The following is a 15,889-nucleotide window of genomic DNA, read 5'->3' on the forward strand; positions in this document are numbered from 1 at the left end:
TAACAACACCTGCACCAGCAGGCTGCCGAGAGCAGACAGACAAACAGGTTGAGGGAAGAGATAACAACACCTGCACCAGCAGGCTGCCGAGAGCAGAGAGACAAACAGGTTGAGAGGAGAGATAACAACACCTGCACCAGCAGGCTGCCGAGAGCAGACAGACAAACAGGGTGAGAGGAGAGATAACAACACCTGCACCAGCAGGCTGCCGAGAGCAGACAGACAAACAGGTTGAGAGGAGAGATAACAACACCTGCACCAGCAGGCTGCCGAGAGCAGACAGAGAAACAGGTTGAGAGGAGAGATAACAACACCTGCACCAGCAGGCTGCCGAGAGCAGACAGACAAACAGGTTGAGAGGAGAGATAACAACACCTGCACCAGCAGGCTGCCGAGAGCAGACAGACAAACAGGGTGAGAGGAGAGATAACAACACCTGCACCAGCAGGCTGCCGAGAGCAGACAGACAAACAGGTTGAGAGGAGAGATAACAACACCTGCACCAGCAGGCTGCCGAGAGCAGACAGACAAACAGCAGGTGGTAGTTTTAGCAGGAATAATCACAAAGAATAGGAGACCTCAAATTAAATGTTATTTGTCACATCAAATCGAATCGAATTTAATTTAATTTGTCACATGCGCCAAATACAACCTTACCGTGAAATGTTTACTTACAAGCCCTTAACCAACAATGGAGTTTTGAAAAATATTTACAAAATAAGCTAAAGTAAAAAATAAAAGAGAACCAATAAAATAACAATAACGAGGATATATACAGCGGGTACTGGTACCGAGTCAATGTGCGGGGGTACAGGTTAGTCGAGGTAATTGAGGTAATATGTACATGTACTGTAGGTAGGAGTAAAGCTACTATGCATAGATAACAGATAATAAACAGTGAGTAGCAGTAGCATAAAAGAAGAGAGGGGAGTGGGGTCAATGCAAATTGTCCGGGTAGCCATTTGATTACCTGTTCAGAATTCTTATTGCTTGGGTGTAGAAGCTGTTAAGAAGCCTTTTGGACCTAGACTTGGCGCTCCGGTACCGCTTGCCATGCGGTAGCAGAGAGAACAGTCTATGACTAGGGTGGCTGGAGTCTTGGACAATTTTTAGGGCCTTCCTCTAACACCCCAGTGATGTACTGGGCCGTACTCACTACCCTCTGTAGCGCCTTACAGTCTGAGGCCGAGCAGTTGCCATACCAGGCGATGATGCAACCAGTGAGGATGCTCTCGATGGTGCAGCTGTATAACTTTTTGATGACCTGAGGACACATGCCAAATCTTTTCAGTCTCCTGAGGGGGAATAGGCGTTGTCGTGCCCTCTTCACGACTGCCTTGGTGTGTTAAGACCATAAAAGTTTGTTTGTGATGTGGACACCAAAGAACTTGACGCTCTCAACCTGCTCTACTACAGCCCTGTCGATGAGAATGAGGGCATGCTCGGCCCTCCTTTTCCTTCAGTCCCTGATCATCACCTTTGTCTTGATCACGTTGAGGGAGAGGTTGTTGTCCTGGCACCACACTTCCAGGTCTCTGACCTCCTCCCATGATTCGTAAACAACAGGTGTAGACTAACAGTGAAATGCTTACTAACGGCCCTTCACAACACTGAAGAGAGAGAAAATAATATAGAAATAATAGAAAAATAAAACACGTAATAATAAATACACAATGAGTATTGATAACTTTGCTTTTTACATGGTGTACCAGTACCGAGTCGATGTGCAGGGTTACAAGGTAATTGAGGTAGATACAGTATGTACAGTAGATATAACTAGGAACAAAGTGACAGATAATAAACAGTAGCAGCAGTGTATGTGATGAGTCAAAAAAGTTAGTACAAAAAGGTTGAATGCAGATAATCCAGGTAGCTATTAGGGCTCCCGAGTGGCGCAGCGGTCTACGGCACTGCATCTCAGTGCTAAGGGCGTCACTACAGACCCTGTTTCGATTCCAGGCTGTATTTCAACAGGCTGTGATTGGGAGTCCCATAGGGCGGCGCACAGCGTCGTCCGCGTTACGGTTTGGCCGGGGTAGGCCGTCATTCTAAATAAGAATTTGTTCGCAAGTGACTTGCCTAGTTAAATAAAGGTGAAATAAATAAAATGAAATAAAAATGAACTATTTAACTATTTGGCAGTTTTATGGCTTGGAGGTAGAAGCTGTTCAGGGTCCTGTTGGTTCCAGACTTGGTGCACTGGTACCACTTGCCGTGCGGTAGCAGAGCGAACAGTCTCTGACTTGGGATGCTGGATAATTTTTTAGGGCCTTCCTCTGACACCACCTGGTATAGAGGTCCTGGATGGCAGGGAGCTTGGCCCCAGTGATGTACTGGGCCGTACGCACTACCGTCTGTAGCGGCTTGCGGTCGGATTCCAAGCAGTTGCAATACCAAGCGGTGATCCAGCCAGTCAAGATGCTCAATGGTGCAGCTGTAGATCTTTTTGAGGATCTGAGTGCCCATGCCGAATCTTTTCAGCCTCCTGAGGGGGATAAGGAATTGGCGTGCCCTCTTCACGACTGTTTTGGTGTGTGTGGAACATGACACCTCCTTAGTGTTGTGGACACCGAGCAACGACCCGCTCCACTACAGCCCCATCTATGTGAATGGGGCGTGCTCGGCCTTCTGTTTTATGTAGTCCCCGATCAGCTCTTATGTCTTGTTGATGTTGAGGTTGTTGTCCTGGCATCACACTGCCAGGTCTCTGACCTCCTTCCAAAAGGCTGTCTCATATTTTTTGGTGATCAGGCCTACCACAGTTGTGTCGTCGGCAAACCTATGATGGTGTTGGAGTCGTGCATGGCCATGCAGTTGTTGGTGAACTGGGAGTACAGCAGTGGACTAAACTCACACCCCTGAGGGGCCCCATGTTGAGGGTCAGCATAGTAAATGTGATGTTGCCTACCCTCACCACCTGGGGGCAGCCCGTCAGGAAGTACAGGATCCAGTTGCAGAGGGAGGTGTTCAGTCCTAGGGTCTTTAGCTTAGTGATGAGCTTGGACGGAACTATGGTGTTGAACACTGAGCTGGATTCAATGAACAGCATTGTCAGATAGGTGTTCCGCTTGTCCAGGTGGGAAAGAGCCGTTTGAAGTGCAATAGAGATTGCGTCAACTGTGGATCTGTTGGGGCGGTGCGCGAATTGGAGTGGGTCCAGGGTATTTGGGATGATGGTGTTGATGTGAGCCATGACCAGCCTTTAAAAGCATTTCATGGCTACAGATGTGAGTGCTACGGTGCGATAGTAATTTAGACAGGTTACCTTGGCATTCTTGAGCACAGGGTCTATAGTGTTGTGCTTGAAACATGTAGGTATTACATAATGGGTCAAGGAGAGGTTGAAAATGTCAGTGAAGACACTTGGCAGCTGATCAGCAGGCTTGTGAATGTTAACCTGTTTAAAGGTCTTACTCACATCGGCTACGCAGAGGAGAGCGTGATCCCACAGTCGTCCGGAACAGCTAGTGCTCTCATTCATGGTTCAGTGTTGCTTGCCTCGAAGCGAGCATAGAAGGCATTTAGTTCATCTGGTAGGCTTGTGCCACTGGGCAGCTCGCGGCGGCTGAGTTTCACTTTATAATCCGTGATAGTTTGCAAGCCCTGACACATCCAACGAGCATCAGAGCCGGAGTAGCAGGATTCGATCTTAGTCCTGTATTGACGCTTTGCCTGTTTGCGGATTCGTCGGAGGGCGTAGCAGGATTTCTTATAAGCGTCCAGATTAGTGTCCCACTCCTTGAAAGCTGCAGCTCTAGCCTTTAGCTCAGTGCGGGTGTCTCCTGTAATCCATGGCTTCTGATTGGGATATATACAGTATGCAAGGTCACTGTGGGGACAACATCGCCGATGCACTTATTCATGAAGGTGAGGATTGATGTGGTAAACTTATCAATACCATCGGATGAATCCCGGAACATTTTCTGTGCTCGCGAAACACTCCTGTAGCTTAGCATCCGCTTCATCGGACCACTTCTTTATTGAAGGTGTCACTGGTACTTCCTGTTTGTGTTTTGCAAGAATCAGGAGGATAGAGTTATGGTCAGATTTTCCAAATAAAGGGGGAGGTGGAGCTTTGTATGTGTTTGTGTGTGTGTCATACTGAAGGTCTCCTCTTGAATCCGTGCGGTCCTATTTCCAAAGGAGACATTTTCCAGTGCACTCTCTCTGACCCTGGGTTTTACCCAACTATTAGTAGCTACCGTTTTTGTGGTTTTCGCAGAATGTGTCTGCCATTTAGGCATTATTTCTGTGCTAGGCTAATGACCATCGGTCAGAGAAGTGGAGAGCAGTGCTAAAATAATGGACAACATGCCATTGTCTCCTCAAGTTCCACTAAACTCAACAAGGTTGGTTGTCTTTTATTTGAACGGCAGAAAATCCATCCTGTTTCTTTTGTATTTCCTGTATGTGTCAAGAGTCACGAACTGCTGAACAAATGGTGAAGGCATTAGAGGCATTATACTAAGCATGTGCATAATGACACCATTTCTGATTGGCGGATGGCAGCTAAGGAAGGGCAATTAAATAGCATCACCACAGATAATGCTCTGTGTTTAGCAGCAGGAGGATATCCATCCATTATTATTACAGGCAATGTGTGAGTGTGAGGTAGCTAGAAATCCCCTCCACAGACACTGTTACCCCACCCTTACTGAATATTCGAGAGAGAGAGAGAGAGAGAGAGAGAGAGAGAGAGAGAGAGAGAGAGAGAGAGAGAGAGAGAGAGAGAGAGAGAGAGAGAGAGAGAGAGAGAGAGAGAGAGAGAGAGAGAGAGAGAGAGAGATGTTCCCAAGCCTTTTGATTTCATTGACAACCATGATGATACTGTAATGTAAACATAGATCACAAGCTCCCCCTAGTGCTAGAATTTGACATATTCAACGACTGTACAATAAAAACAAAACAGTGATAGCCTAGAGACAGTATAGTTGTTGATTTGTGTTAAGCTTATCTTTCCTTAGCCTCCAGTCCCTTATCCCTATAACCAATAGTAGAAGTTCATTTTCTGCCTTCCATCTGTGTTTGCAGGTTGGAGTCCCAGATGACATCAGATATTCAGACCATCCTGCAGCTCCTGCAGAGGCAGTCTACGCTGGGACCTCCTGCCTATAGCACTGTGACTGCCAGTCCAGACTATCAAAGGCCTGCTGTTAGGGTTCAGCCAATCGCTGCTTTGACCAGCAGCCATTACTTCAGCCATTCATCACCACAAGTACGTACTGAACTGTTGATTTCCACAGAACAAACAGACAATGGCAATCAAGGACCAAGACTTTTAAAAAATGGGATTGATATCATATTAGAAAAATGATGACTTACTCCAAGAGTTCTGAGATACTTTCTAATGGTGGAAACACACTTATGTTGAAATGTGTGTGTTTGCTCTTATTTATTTTACATTATCAGAGTCCTGAACTTAACTTGGAGAGGAGCCATCAGGAATTCAAAGACTCTGTGTCAAGCTTGGCTTATATGGATGATTCACCCAGAGAGGACAGCCTTGCAGTACTACTTGTACAAAGACACACATACAACAAACCCAACACAGGGCATCAGCATTCCAAATCTAGGCCAGTCTCAGACCCAGGGACTCCAAGGCCATAGAGCTACACTACCAGTCAAAAGTTTTAGAACACCTACCCATTCAAGGGTTTTTCTTTATTTTTACTATTTTCTACATTGTAGAATAGTAATGAAGACATCAACACTATGAAATAACACATATGGAATCATGTAGTAACCAAAAAAAGTGTTAAACAAATCAAAATATAGTTTATAATTAAGATTCTTCAAATAGCCACCCTTTGCATTGATGACATATTTGCCCGCTCTTGGCATTCTCTCAACAGCTTCATGAGGTAGTCACCTGGTTGTTTATTTGTGGAATTTCTTTCCCTCTTAATGCATTTGAGCCAATCAGTTGTGGTGTGACAAGGTAGGGGTGGTATACAGAAGATAGCCTATTTTGTAAAAGACCAAGTCCATATTATGGCAAGAACAGATGAAATAAGCAAAGAGAAATTACAGTCCATCATTACTTTAAGACGTGAAGGTCAGTCAGTACGGAACATTTTAAGAACTTTGAAAGATTCTTTATGTGCAGTTGCAAAAACCATCAAGCGCTATGATGAAACTGGCTCTCATGAGGACCGTCACAGGATGGAAGACCCAGAGTCACCTCTGCTACAGAGGATAAGTTCATTAGAGTTACCAGCCTCAGAAATTGCAGCCCAAATAAATGCTTCACAGAGTTCAAGAAACAGACACATGTCAACATCAACTGTTCAGAGGAGACTGTGTGAATCAGGCCTTCATTGTCGAATTGCTGCAAAGAAACCAACACTAAAGGACACCAATAAGAAGAAGAGACTTGCTTGTGTCAAGAAACACATTAGACCGGTGGAAATTTGTCCTTTGGTCTGGTGTCCAAATTTGAGATTTTTGGTTCCAACCAGTGTCTTTGTGAGACGCGGTGTGGGAGAACGGATGATCTCTCCATATGTATTTCCCACCTTAAAGCATGGAGGAGGAGGTGTTATGGTGTGGGGGTGCTTTGCTAGTGACACTGTGATTTATTTAGAATTCAAGGCACACTTAACCAGCATGGCTACCACAGAATTCTGCAGTGATATGCCATCTGGTTTGGACTTAATGGGACTATCATTTGTTTTTCAACAGGACAATGACCCAACACACCTCCAGGCTGTGTAAGGACTATTTGACCAAGAAGGAGAGTAATGGAGTGCTGCATCCGATGACCCGGGCATCCACAATCCCCTGACCCCCAACCAAATTGAGATGGTTTGGGATGAGTTGGACTGCAGATTGAAGGAAAAGCAGCCAACAAGTGCTCAGCATATGTGGGAACTCCTTCAAGACTGTTGGAAAAGCATTCCAGGTGAAGCTGGTTGAGAGAATGCCAAGAGTGTGCAAAGCTGTCATCAAGGCAAAGGGTGGCTGTTTGAAGAATCTCAAATATAAACTATATTTTGATTTATTTAACAGTTTTTTGGTTACTACATGATTCTATATGTGTTATTTCATAGTTTTGATGTGTTCACTATTATTCTACAATGTAGAAAATAGTAAAAATCAAGAAAAACCCTTGAATGAGTTTGTGTTCCAAAACATTTGACCGGTAGTGTAGATCTCTCCTTTCTGTTTGCTTGTCTTCTCTCTCTGAAGTGTGACTCAGGGTATCATTGACTATTTATTGCATTTCAATATGTGAAGTATCTTGTAGTTTTCCTCCTGAAATGATGTGCATCATTAATGATGTACATGGACACCCTTGATGTTACACTGCCAGCAACACAGACACCATACGTGCTTGTTTAGGTAGATAGGCTAATGTGCATGACTGGGAGTGTTATTGTTGCATGGTAGCTTTGAGTCATACTTCTGACAAGCAAGTGTGATGTTGGAATGTTCACAAGGCAGTACATTGGTTTTCACCTTAGTATGTTAAACAATTTTGCACTGCTTATTTGAACCAAAAGTAGCATACAATATACTCTATGATAATGGCATTGTCTGTATACTTCTGACTTTTTTGTTTGAGATACCAGTTTTACTAAATTATTATGCATACATAGTATTACAGTGCCTTGCATAAGTATTCACATTTTATTCTGTTACAACCTGGAATTAAAATTGATTTAATTAGGAGTGGGAAAAAAACATTTACAAAGAAAAAATGGAAAAGTCTTGATTGCATAAGTATTCACCCCCTTTGCTGTGACACCTCTAAATAATCTCTGGTGTTATAAAAAAAAAAAGATCCCAAACTTTGAACAACCCCTGGAGGACATCTACCAAAACTCAGTGACCGGGTAAGGAGGGAATTAGTCAGAGAAGCAACCAAGAGGCCACTGGTAAATCTGAAGGAGCTGGAGAGAGACACAGCTGAGATGGGAGAAACCATCCATGTGACAACTATCACCCGGATGCTTCACAAAGCTGGCCTTTATGGAAGAGTGGCGAGAAGAAAGCCATTGCTGAAAAAAAACATATCAAATCCCATTTGGTAGACACAGCAAACATGTTGAGAAGGGTTCTTAAACTTTTTGGCCTTAGAGCAAAACGCTATGTGTGGCGCAAAGCCAACACTTCTCATTACGTTGAAGCATAGTGGTGGCAGCATCATGTTATGGGGATGCTTTTCATCGGCAGGGACTGGGAAACTGGTCAGGAATGAGGGCAAGTTGGATGGAGCCAAATTAATGGAGATTCTAGAGGAAAACCTGTTTCAGTCTGCTAGAGACCTGGGACTGGGGCAGAGGTTCACCTTCCAGCAGGACAATGGAGAGCTCCTTGGTCTTCATGCTGCTGCTTGCTTAGTGGTGCCCCTTGCTTACTGGTGTTGCAGACTCTGGGGCCTTTCAGAACAGGTGTAGCTATACTGAGATCATGTGACAGATCATGTGACACTTAGATTGCACACAGGTGGACTTTATTTAACTAATTATTTGACTTCTGAAGGTAATTGTTTGCACCAGATCTTATTTAGGGGCTTCACAGCAAAGGGGGTGAATACATATGCACGCACCACTTTTCCATTTTTTATTTTGTAGAATTTCTTAGAAAGAAGTTATTTTTTTCATTTCACTTCACCAATTTGGCCTATTTTGTGTATGTCCATTAAATTGCAGGTTGTAATGCAACAAAATAGGAAAAACATCAAGGGGGATGAATACTTTTGCAAGGCACTGTATGCAAGGCATAATGTTATGTAACAGATGGAGAGACAAATGTTAGCTTATCAATAGGCCCATGAGATATAGATGGGGTATTGTGCCTATAACTAAATCCAAATATCGAATCAGTATGTTTATGTAGCCTACATACTGCACATTCTCATCAGCAAAATCACATTGTTTTCCAGTGCATTCTGTTATCATAGACATTGATTAAACGTATTATATCTGCACATTAATATAACATCTTATAGGAAAGACATGTAAAGAAATATCTTTCTTATTTTTATTTGTTAAGAAACATACTGTATTATTAAAGGATGGGGTGCAATTGAAATGTTAGTGATAGGTAGCATATGTTTTTCCTGAAGCTATGGGAGCAATAAAATGAAAACAAACATTTAGGCTACTTTTGAAGAACTTTCAAATGACTGACCTTTTTTCTACAAAGATTTGTCCACCACATATTTTCGTGGGGACATGTTTTTTGCACTAAAGGCTGCTTGAATACTCAGCAGTGCAATTATTTTGTCTCATGCATGTATTTAGAATCCAGTACGTTATCAATGTTGTACTACAGTATTTAAACATATGGCATTACAAATGCCCTTGCTTTCTCTTCAATTTAAAGTCATGAAGACAAGACAGTATAACGTGCATGTCCAAAGGACTAAAACGTTAAAGAAGTGAAAGGATTTTGGTTCCAAGATTACTGTATTATAATGATAGAATGAGTGTCACAGAAGTCCATTCCCAAGTAAAGACACATACCAGAGTAACAGGCAGTAAATATATGGTCACAATATTCCAACTAATTAATTTGTTTATTTTGACATTGATTCTGTCAGCTGTTACCTAAATGAACATTCCCTTAAATGAGTAGCCCAGTTATTGTATTGTATTGTATGGCAAGAAAATACATGGTAAAGGCCTTAGTAAGCTTTTGCGTAAATTGGCCGGATTCACACACACACACTAGAGGAATAGGGAAACATTAATTTATTGGTCTAGTTTTCACTTATGTTTTTGATGCATTCTCACTTTTACACTCCCCTAAACATGATTGAATGTTTCTGCTCTAAAAGGGATTACAGATTTAAAAAATGTATGGAATACAATTGATTTAGTTAATTACCTTGTCTATTTTATGGAATAAAAAGTATATTGAATACAATGTCAAGTGTACAAAGTCTTCTATATATATGTATTTAATGGATGGTAATCATCAATACACATCAACTGTCCTATGCAGCTAATGAACAGGAATTCAAAACATACTGTAATGTGTTTTTCTAGGAACTCACATGTAGGCCCTATTTGGTAAAACAACGACCAAAAGGCCTGCAACATGAAAGCCAGGGAACTGTTTATTGGACAGGAGAGATGTTTCAACACAGTCAATTGAGACTGAAGCTAGCCTAGCTCTAGCTCTCAAGAACCCAAGGGTGCCCAGCGGGCTTATAGCGGTCCCCCTTTTGGGTTCCCAGCTGAACATATGGATCACAGCTGGCTCCATGTGAACTACAATCCCGACGCTCTGTTTTAACATTAAGAAACATGAATCATCCTCGCTTGCGATACGGTTTTGGAAACATTTGGAATATAACTTTCATACCAGCAATAAATTATCTTTTAAATACAAAAGAAACACTTACTGCACGCAATTTATCAAAGTAGCACCTGGCTGATTTCAGACACCACCTCCAGCCGAGGTAGGCATGACACAAACTCTCACCTTGCACTCGCATTTCCATTGGATCATTCCATTCCACATTTTTGGTGTTTTTCAAAATACAGCAGGGTGCAACTTTGCTAAACTGCGTACAGTAAGTGTATCTGACTTGGAGATGGAGTCAGGGGAACCCATTGAGATCAGTAAGAAGGCGGGCAGGAAAAAAATTAAGAAAGTGGAGCATATTAAGCATAAATATGGATTACTGCAGAAGGAAATTTAACATGACGAGAGTAAGGATTAATTAACTGCGGTGGCAGGTGCGGTGAGTTTGAGCCTCGTCCCGATAGTGATCAAGATGTTTTTTGCCCAGTGGGAGTGTGATTTTTGGAGAGAATGGATCCTTGCCTTCTGATCGATCCATATGTGGTGTCAGATTGGGTGGAGAAGAGCTTGGGGAATGTTGGCTCGGTGAAAGTTACTCGATGTGGAATCGTGTAGATTTTTTGCGTTTCTGCCGTCCAGAGGGAACATGTGCTCCGCACCATGTGACTGGGGACAATAACTGTGACTTGCTTTCCTTTCCGGAAAGGAGTGATAACTGGAGTAGCGTTAAATGTTTAGGAGAGCCAACTGAAGTTTAAGTTTTCCGGTGTCGGTGACGACCGCTGTTTGGTGCGAAGCAGACTCGGCGGAGAGCATGGTGAAAGAGAGAAGACACTGTCTATGCTACTGAGTTTTGTTGCAGCATTTTTACAAGATAACGTCAAGTTAGGATGTGTCTGTTAATACATGAGAGATTTTGTCCCGCACCCATTACAGTGTTTTAGGTGTCAAGCTTATGGTCATCTGGCAGCAGTGTGTAGGAGGGAGATTCCTAGATGTGAGAAGTGTGCAGGAGGACATGAGACAAAGGAATGTGTAGTATACTGTAGGTGTAAAACGTTTGTGTGTAAACTGTAGGGATGTCCATGGTGCTGGAGATCAGAGGTGTCCAGTGAAAGAAAGGCAGGTTAAGGTTGCCAGGATCAGAGTAGTGCAGAAGATGTCGTATGCTGAGGCAGAGAAGAGAGTAGTAGATGAAGATGGGTCCAGGGTAAGGCATCCTAATAGGATCCCTGTGAGTAGACCAAGGTCAATATAGAGTGATAGGAATAACATGTGCTTTAGTAAGGTTGGTTTTTGGCGTCCATGGCCATGGTTGTCAACTGTATTGCTGGAATGGAACATAAATCAGAGAGGATAGATGTTGTGGTGGCAGCTGCAGAGAAGTACTTGGGTGTACGAGATTTTACTGCAGACGAGTTAGGTGTTTTGAAAAATAGTGCCCCGTCCTCCCAGGCTGCTGGCCTGGTGTAGGATCAGATAGGGCCAAAGTAATGGAATAGTGATGAGGTTTTAATGTGTGTAGGGTTAGTTGGTAGGGACATTTTTTTACAAAGTGTCCTGAATTCATACTACAGAATAGTAGTCTGATACACAGCCAATACAGTAGGTGGCAGCATGCACCTATAATATTTGTTTGCGAACCACCATAATACCAATGAAGGAGAAGCTGTCAGTGTAGCTAGCTAGCATGCTAACCTTATCAAGCTAACTAATGTTTTCTGTTGTTGCTACACCTTATTCAAAAGATTAGTCAGCTGGGCTATGGCTAGTTCTGGTGCTGGATTTGCCATAGGTATGTAGGGGAAACTCCACCACAGATGGATTGGGGAAACCAGTATATTTGACTTTGCAATCTATTGTTATCTCCAACGTTTTGTCATCTTCCATAAATTGCGGGCTTGCGAATCCGCCATGGAAATAGAAAGAATAAGATGGTAATATGGATAGCATAACTATTGAATGGTTTGACCTAAAGACACGTAATGGACACGGTGCAACCTTTGGTAGGCTCATGATGCCATGATTCTCACAGCTAGTGGAAGTGAAATGATAGGCTACAATGAATTTGCTCATAATGCATGCAGCAAATTATATACAACAACAGCAGCACCCTGAACGCATCATCCACGAAACACCCATGCTTGATGCAACAGTACATTTTACATAGATAAACAAGTTTGTGGAATCTTCTTTCATGGGTAACTTTTCAGTATAGGATAGACACTTGTGATTTTTAGCCGCACCGATCAACCAGTGGAGCGTGATCAAAATCATGAATCTTGGGGCGACGGGGAACGGGTTCCAAAATGTATTCCATTTATAAAATGTTAATATATTTGTTTAATACACACTAGCACAAAAATAAGGGAAACTTTACAAATGATCCAATGGATTATGATAATTTGCTGGTAAAAAAAAGTGGAGGTGCAAAAACATAAGTTTGCACCCTCTATTTTAATTCGCTCCATGGCTCAGGCAGCCAAGTGCAGCTAGAGACTGAAGAGAACGCAAGACACCCCCAATCGCTGTTTTTTTCTGGTCCAATGAAAGTCAATGAACTAAGTAGACCAGACCCAGCTGCTATTGCATTGGTGTCTCTGGAAAACACACCCCGTTAAGTAGACCGGAACTGAAAATCTTTGAATGTGGTTAACGGCCTATCTATCATCAATACATCCACTCCTACTTATATCTCGTAATCTTGTGATCTCGACAAAACAACATTCATTATGTCGTGATCATGAGAGAAATAAGTTGTGATCCTGACATAACAAGGAAATCATTTGTTATTTATATGTTCTCGATTGGTACGCCCAGATAAATAGAACACACAAAATGAGTTAAAACAGTTTGGGGATTAAAAGTAGTGTCCAATAAAGACGTTATCCTAACATAAACATAGGTAAAGTAATGGCCGAAGCATCAGAGGAGGCAGGTGGGAGGAGCTATAGGAAGATGGGCTCATTGTAATGGCTGGAAAGGAATTTATGGAACGGAGTCAAACAAATTAGCCCATCCTCCTATAGCTCCTCCCACCAGCATCCTCTGGTGGACATGTGCCTATACCTGTTGAATCTGGAAAATTCTGGCTGGGTGCTCTAACCAGCAATCTTGGAGGACAGTAAAAGTTGATAGAAGTGCTTATTTTTGCCCGTTAGCCGCCTCCATCACGGTTTTACAAATGGTAAAGAGTGAGTTCCTTTTGCATGGTTGGAGACTTGACTTAAGGACCAATGGAATGGCCTAAAATGTACAAACTCCGCTAACCCGGGGCACCGGGCCATGCAAAACGAACTCGCCCAATCTGAAGGAAGATGTTTTTTAAATGTTTTATTATTGGTGTTTTTTCACCCTTTTCCTCCCCAATTTCATGATATCCAAATGCGAAGATTTTTTAAGTGAAAAAATGCCTCATATGAGTCCAGAGACCAATCACATTGGGAATACAAAACAAAACATAATATAATGTGATTGGTAAATGAGTTCCAAAAATCTGACCAATCGTTTTTAGACTTAGACTGACCAATAGATTGTCAGTATAACATGTAACCACAATCTCTTGGTCAGTCTAGGTCTAAAACAATTGGTCAGATTTTTGCAACTCGTTTAACCAATCACATCCTAGTTTGTTTTGTATTCCCATTATGATTGGTCCCTGAATCCATACGAGGCTGTGTTGAAATGTATAAACTCCTCCTTCACTTTTCTATCTGTAAAGTCTTGATGAAAGTTGTGAAAATGTAATGCGTACATTTTTACTTTTAGTAAAGAAGCACTTTTATCAACTTCCACTGTCCTTAGAAACGTTGCTGAATTTCCTCGTCACTTCAATTTGCTCCTGTATTCATTCACCTTGGTTGGAGAGCGAAGTGTTCTCTTCCCTTTGCTAATAATCACACAGGTGTTCCTCAATAGTTCAATTTATTGGAAGTTTAGTCAACAACTAGTTCTCCACAACAATGCTAGAGTAGTTAACGCTACATCCTTATGTTGGGCCCCGCTTTTAGCTAGGTCTTTTGTGCCTGCTACGTTAGGTTAGCCAAGGGTAAACAACAGACTGCTGCAACCTGATTGGCTATCACCTGAAGCATACACATGCTTCAGGTGATACCAGCACTTTGATAAGGTGATTAATTATACTGTTTTAATTATATTTAATTATGTGGATATGTTGTCTTGCATTCCTACCGTCAAAAGGACCAAAAGAGGTAACAACCGGTAGAGTATGTTATTTATTCAACATGCTGGCTTGTAGAGGTTGTGAGAGGAAACTTTCCTGATCCAAACACTTATTTTTGCCCGACGTTGAATTGCGTTGAATTCTATGTCGGGCAAAAATGAGTGTTTCCAGGCTGCAGAAACTCATTGAAGTCGAATTTGCGCTCCCGAGTGGCGCTGTGGTCTAAGGCACAGTGCAAGAGGCACCACTACAGTCCCTGGTTCAAGTCCAGGCTGTATCAGAACTGGCCGTGATTGGGAGTCTCATAGGACGGCGCTCAATTGGCACAGCATCGTCTGGGTTTGGCCAGGGTAGGCCATCATTGTAAATAAGAATTTGTTCTTAACTGACTTGCCTAGGTAAATAAAGGTTAAATTAAAAAAAATTGTGCTGGATCACCTGAACCTCTTAGACAATGACCAAAAAGACTTTATCCAAAGTAAGGCGAAAACAAAGAGAGCAATTGAAAGGCAGTCGATCTACTTATTGATACAATCATCAGGATCCAGCAACATCCAGACGGTTGGTGCAGGGAGTTTGAGGATGCACTGTCAGCTGGGGGTTGTAAACATTCAGCCATCTACATGGAGGAAGTCCATCTCTGGGGGCAGAGAATTAAAATTCCGTCAGACTTATAGAACTTTTTTGAGGATGAAGACTACTGTTTTGCGGAAGATATTCTATTCCCAGAGGACCATGAAATTGTATGTAATTGTATGTGTGTAGACTGTATTAGTGCCATATGGGACATTGTCCATAGCCTAAAGCCTCCTTGTCCATAGCCTCCTATAAAATCAGATTACTAATGATCAATAGACCTAGATGTAAACTGTAGATATATTTATGTAATACATCTGTGGACCAGATGAGGGCAGACTAATGCCACTAACTGCACTGCAGCTATTGATAGGGTATGGGTTTATTATGTGAGTACATTTTAAGTCATGCATTAGCCTATATTTTAACAATTCAATTTCTGTTTGAGATATATTAGCTGAATATCAAAACAGAATAAATATAAGTGGGGCTCAGGAACTTCTCAGGAGTTCTCCATCTTCTTGAATGTGTTACAGGACACTGAACACCCTGACCTGGTTAAAGAACTGATAGGGAAGACACCTGATGATTACTTGATAGATAAGGATTCATAGATTGCCCTATAATTGCCCATATATTGCCCTTCATGCTAGCCAAAATCATGCTCCTTTGAACTTGAACAGATCTTGTGAGGAATAGTAGCCCGTAGATTCCGACCCTACCATTACACTTGTTTACATTGAGTTGCACTGGGGTCAGAACACAATCATGGTTAAATTTAGACCCCATGGAGCCGGCGCAAGATATGGGTCAGAAAACGTACCTCAATGCAGGGATGGGATATGCAACTGTACTCCAAATGTTACCTTTAAT

The 15,889-nt window shown here is 42.3% G+C and overlaps 1 protein-coding gene and 1 pseudogene across 1 annotated transcript in view; both read left to right on the forward strand.

Annotated features, from left to right (window-relative positions):
* LOC139546903 (voltage-gated inwardly rectifying potassium channel KCNH7-like) overlaps positions 1 to 9,873 on the forward strand; it is a 118,685-nt gene extending 108,812 nt beyond the window's left edge. The window contains exons 15-16 of the mRNA XM_071355832.1: positions 5,032 to 5,215; positions 5,410 to 9,873. Of these exons, the coding sequence (XP_071211933.1) occupies positions 5,032 to 5,215; positions 5,410 to 5,607 (382 nt within the window). The 3' untranslated portion in view covers positions 5,608 to 9,873. The remainder of the gene's footprint in view (positions 1 to 5,031; positions 5,216 to 5,409) is intronic.
* Positions 9,874 to 14,597: 4,724 nt separating this feature from the next.
* On the forward strand, positions 14,598 to 15,630 carry LOC139547122 (interferon-induced helicase C domain-containing protein 1-like; annotated as a pseudogene).
* Positions 15,631 to 15,889: the final 259 nt, after the last annotated feature.

Source organism: Salvelinus alpinus, chromosome 20 (assembly GCF_045679555.1).
Source record: "Salvelinus alpinus chromosome 20, SLU_Salpinus.1, whole genome shotgun sequence".
Lineage (NCBI taxonomy): Eukaryota > Metazoa > Chordata > Actinopteri > Salmoniformes > Salmonidae > Salvelinus > Salvelinus alpinus.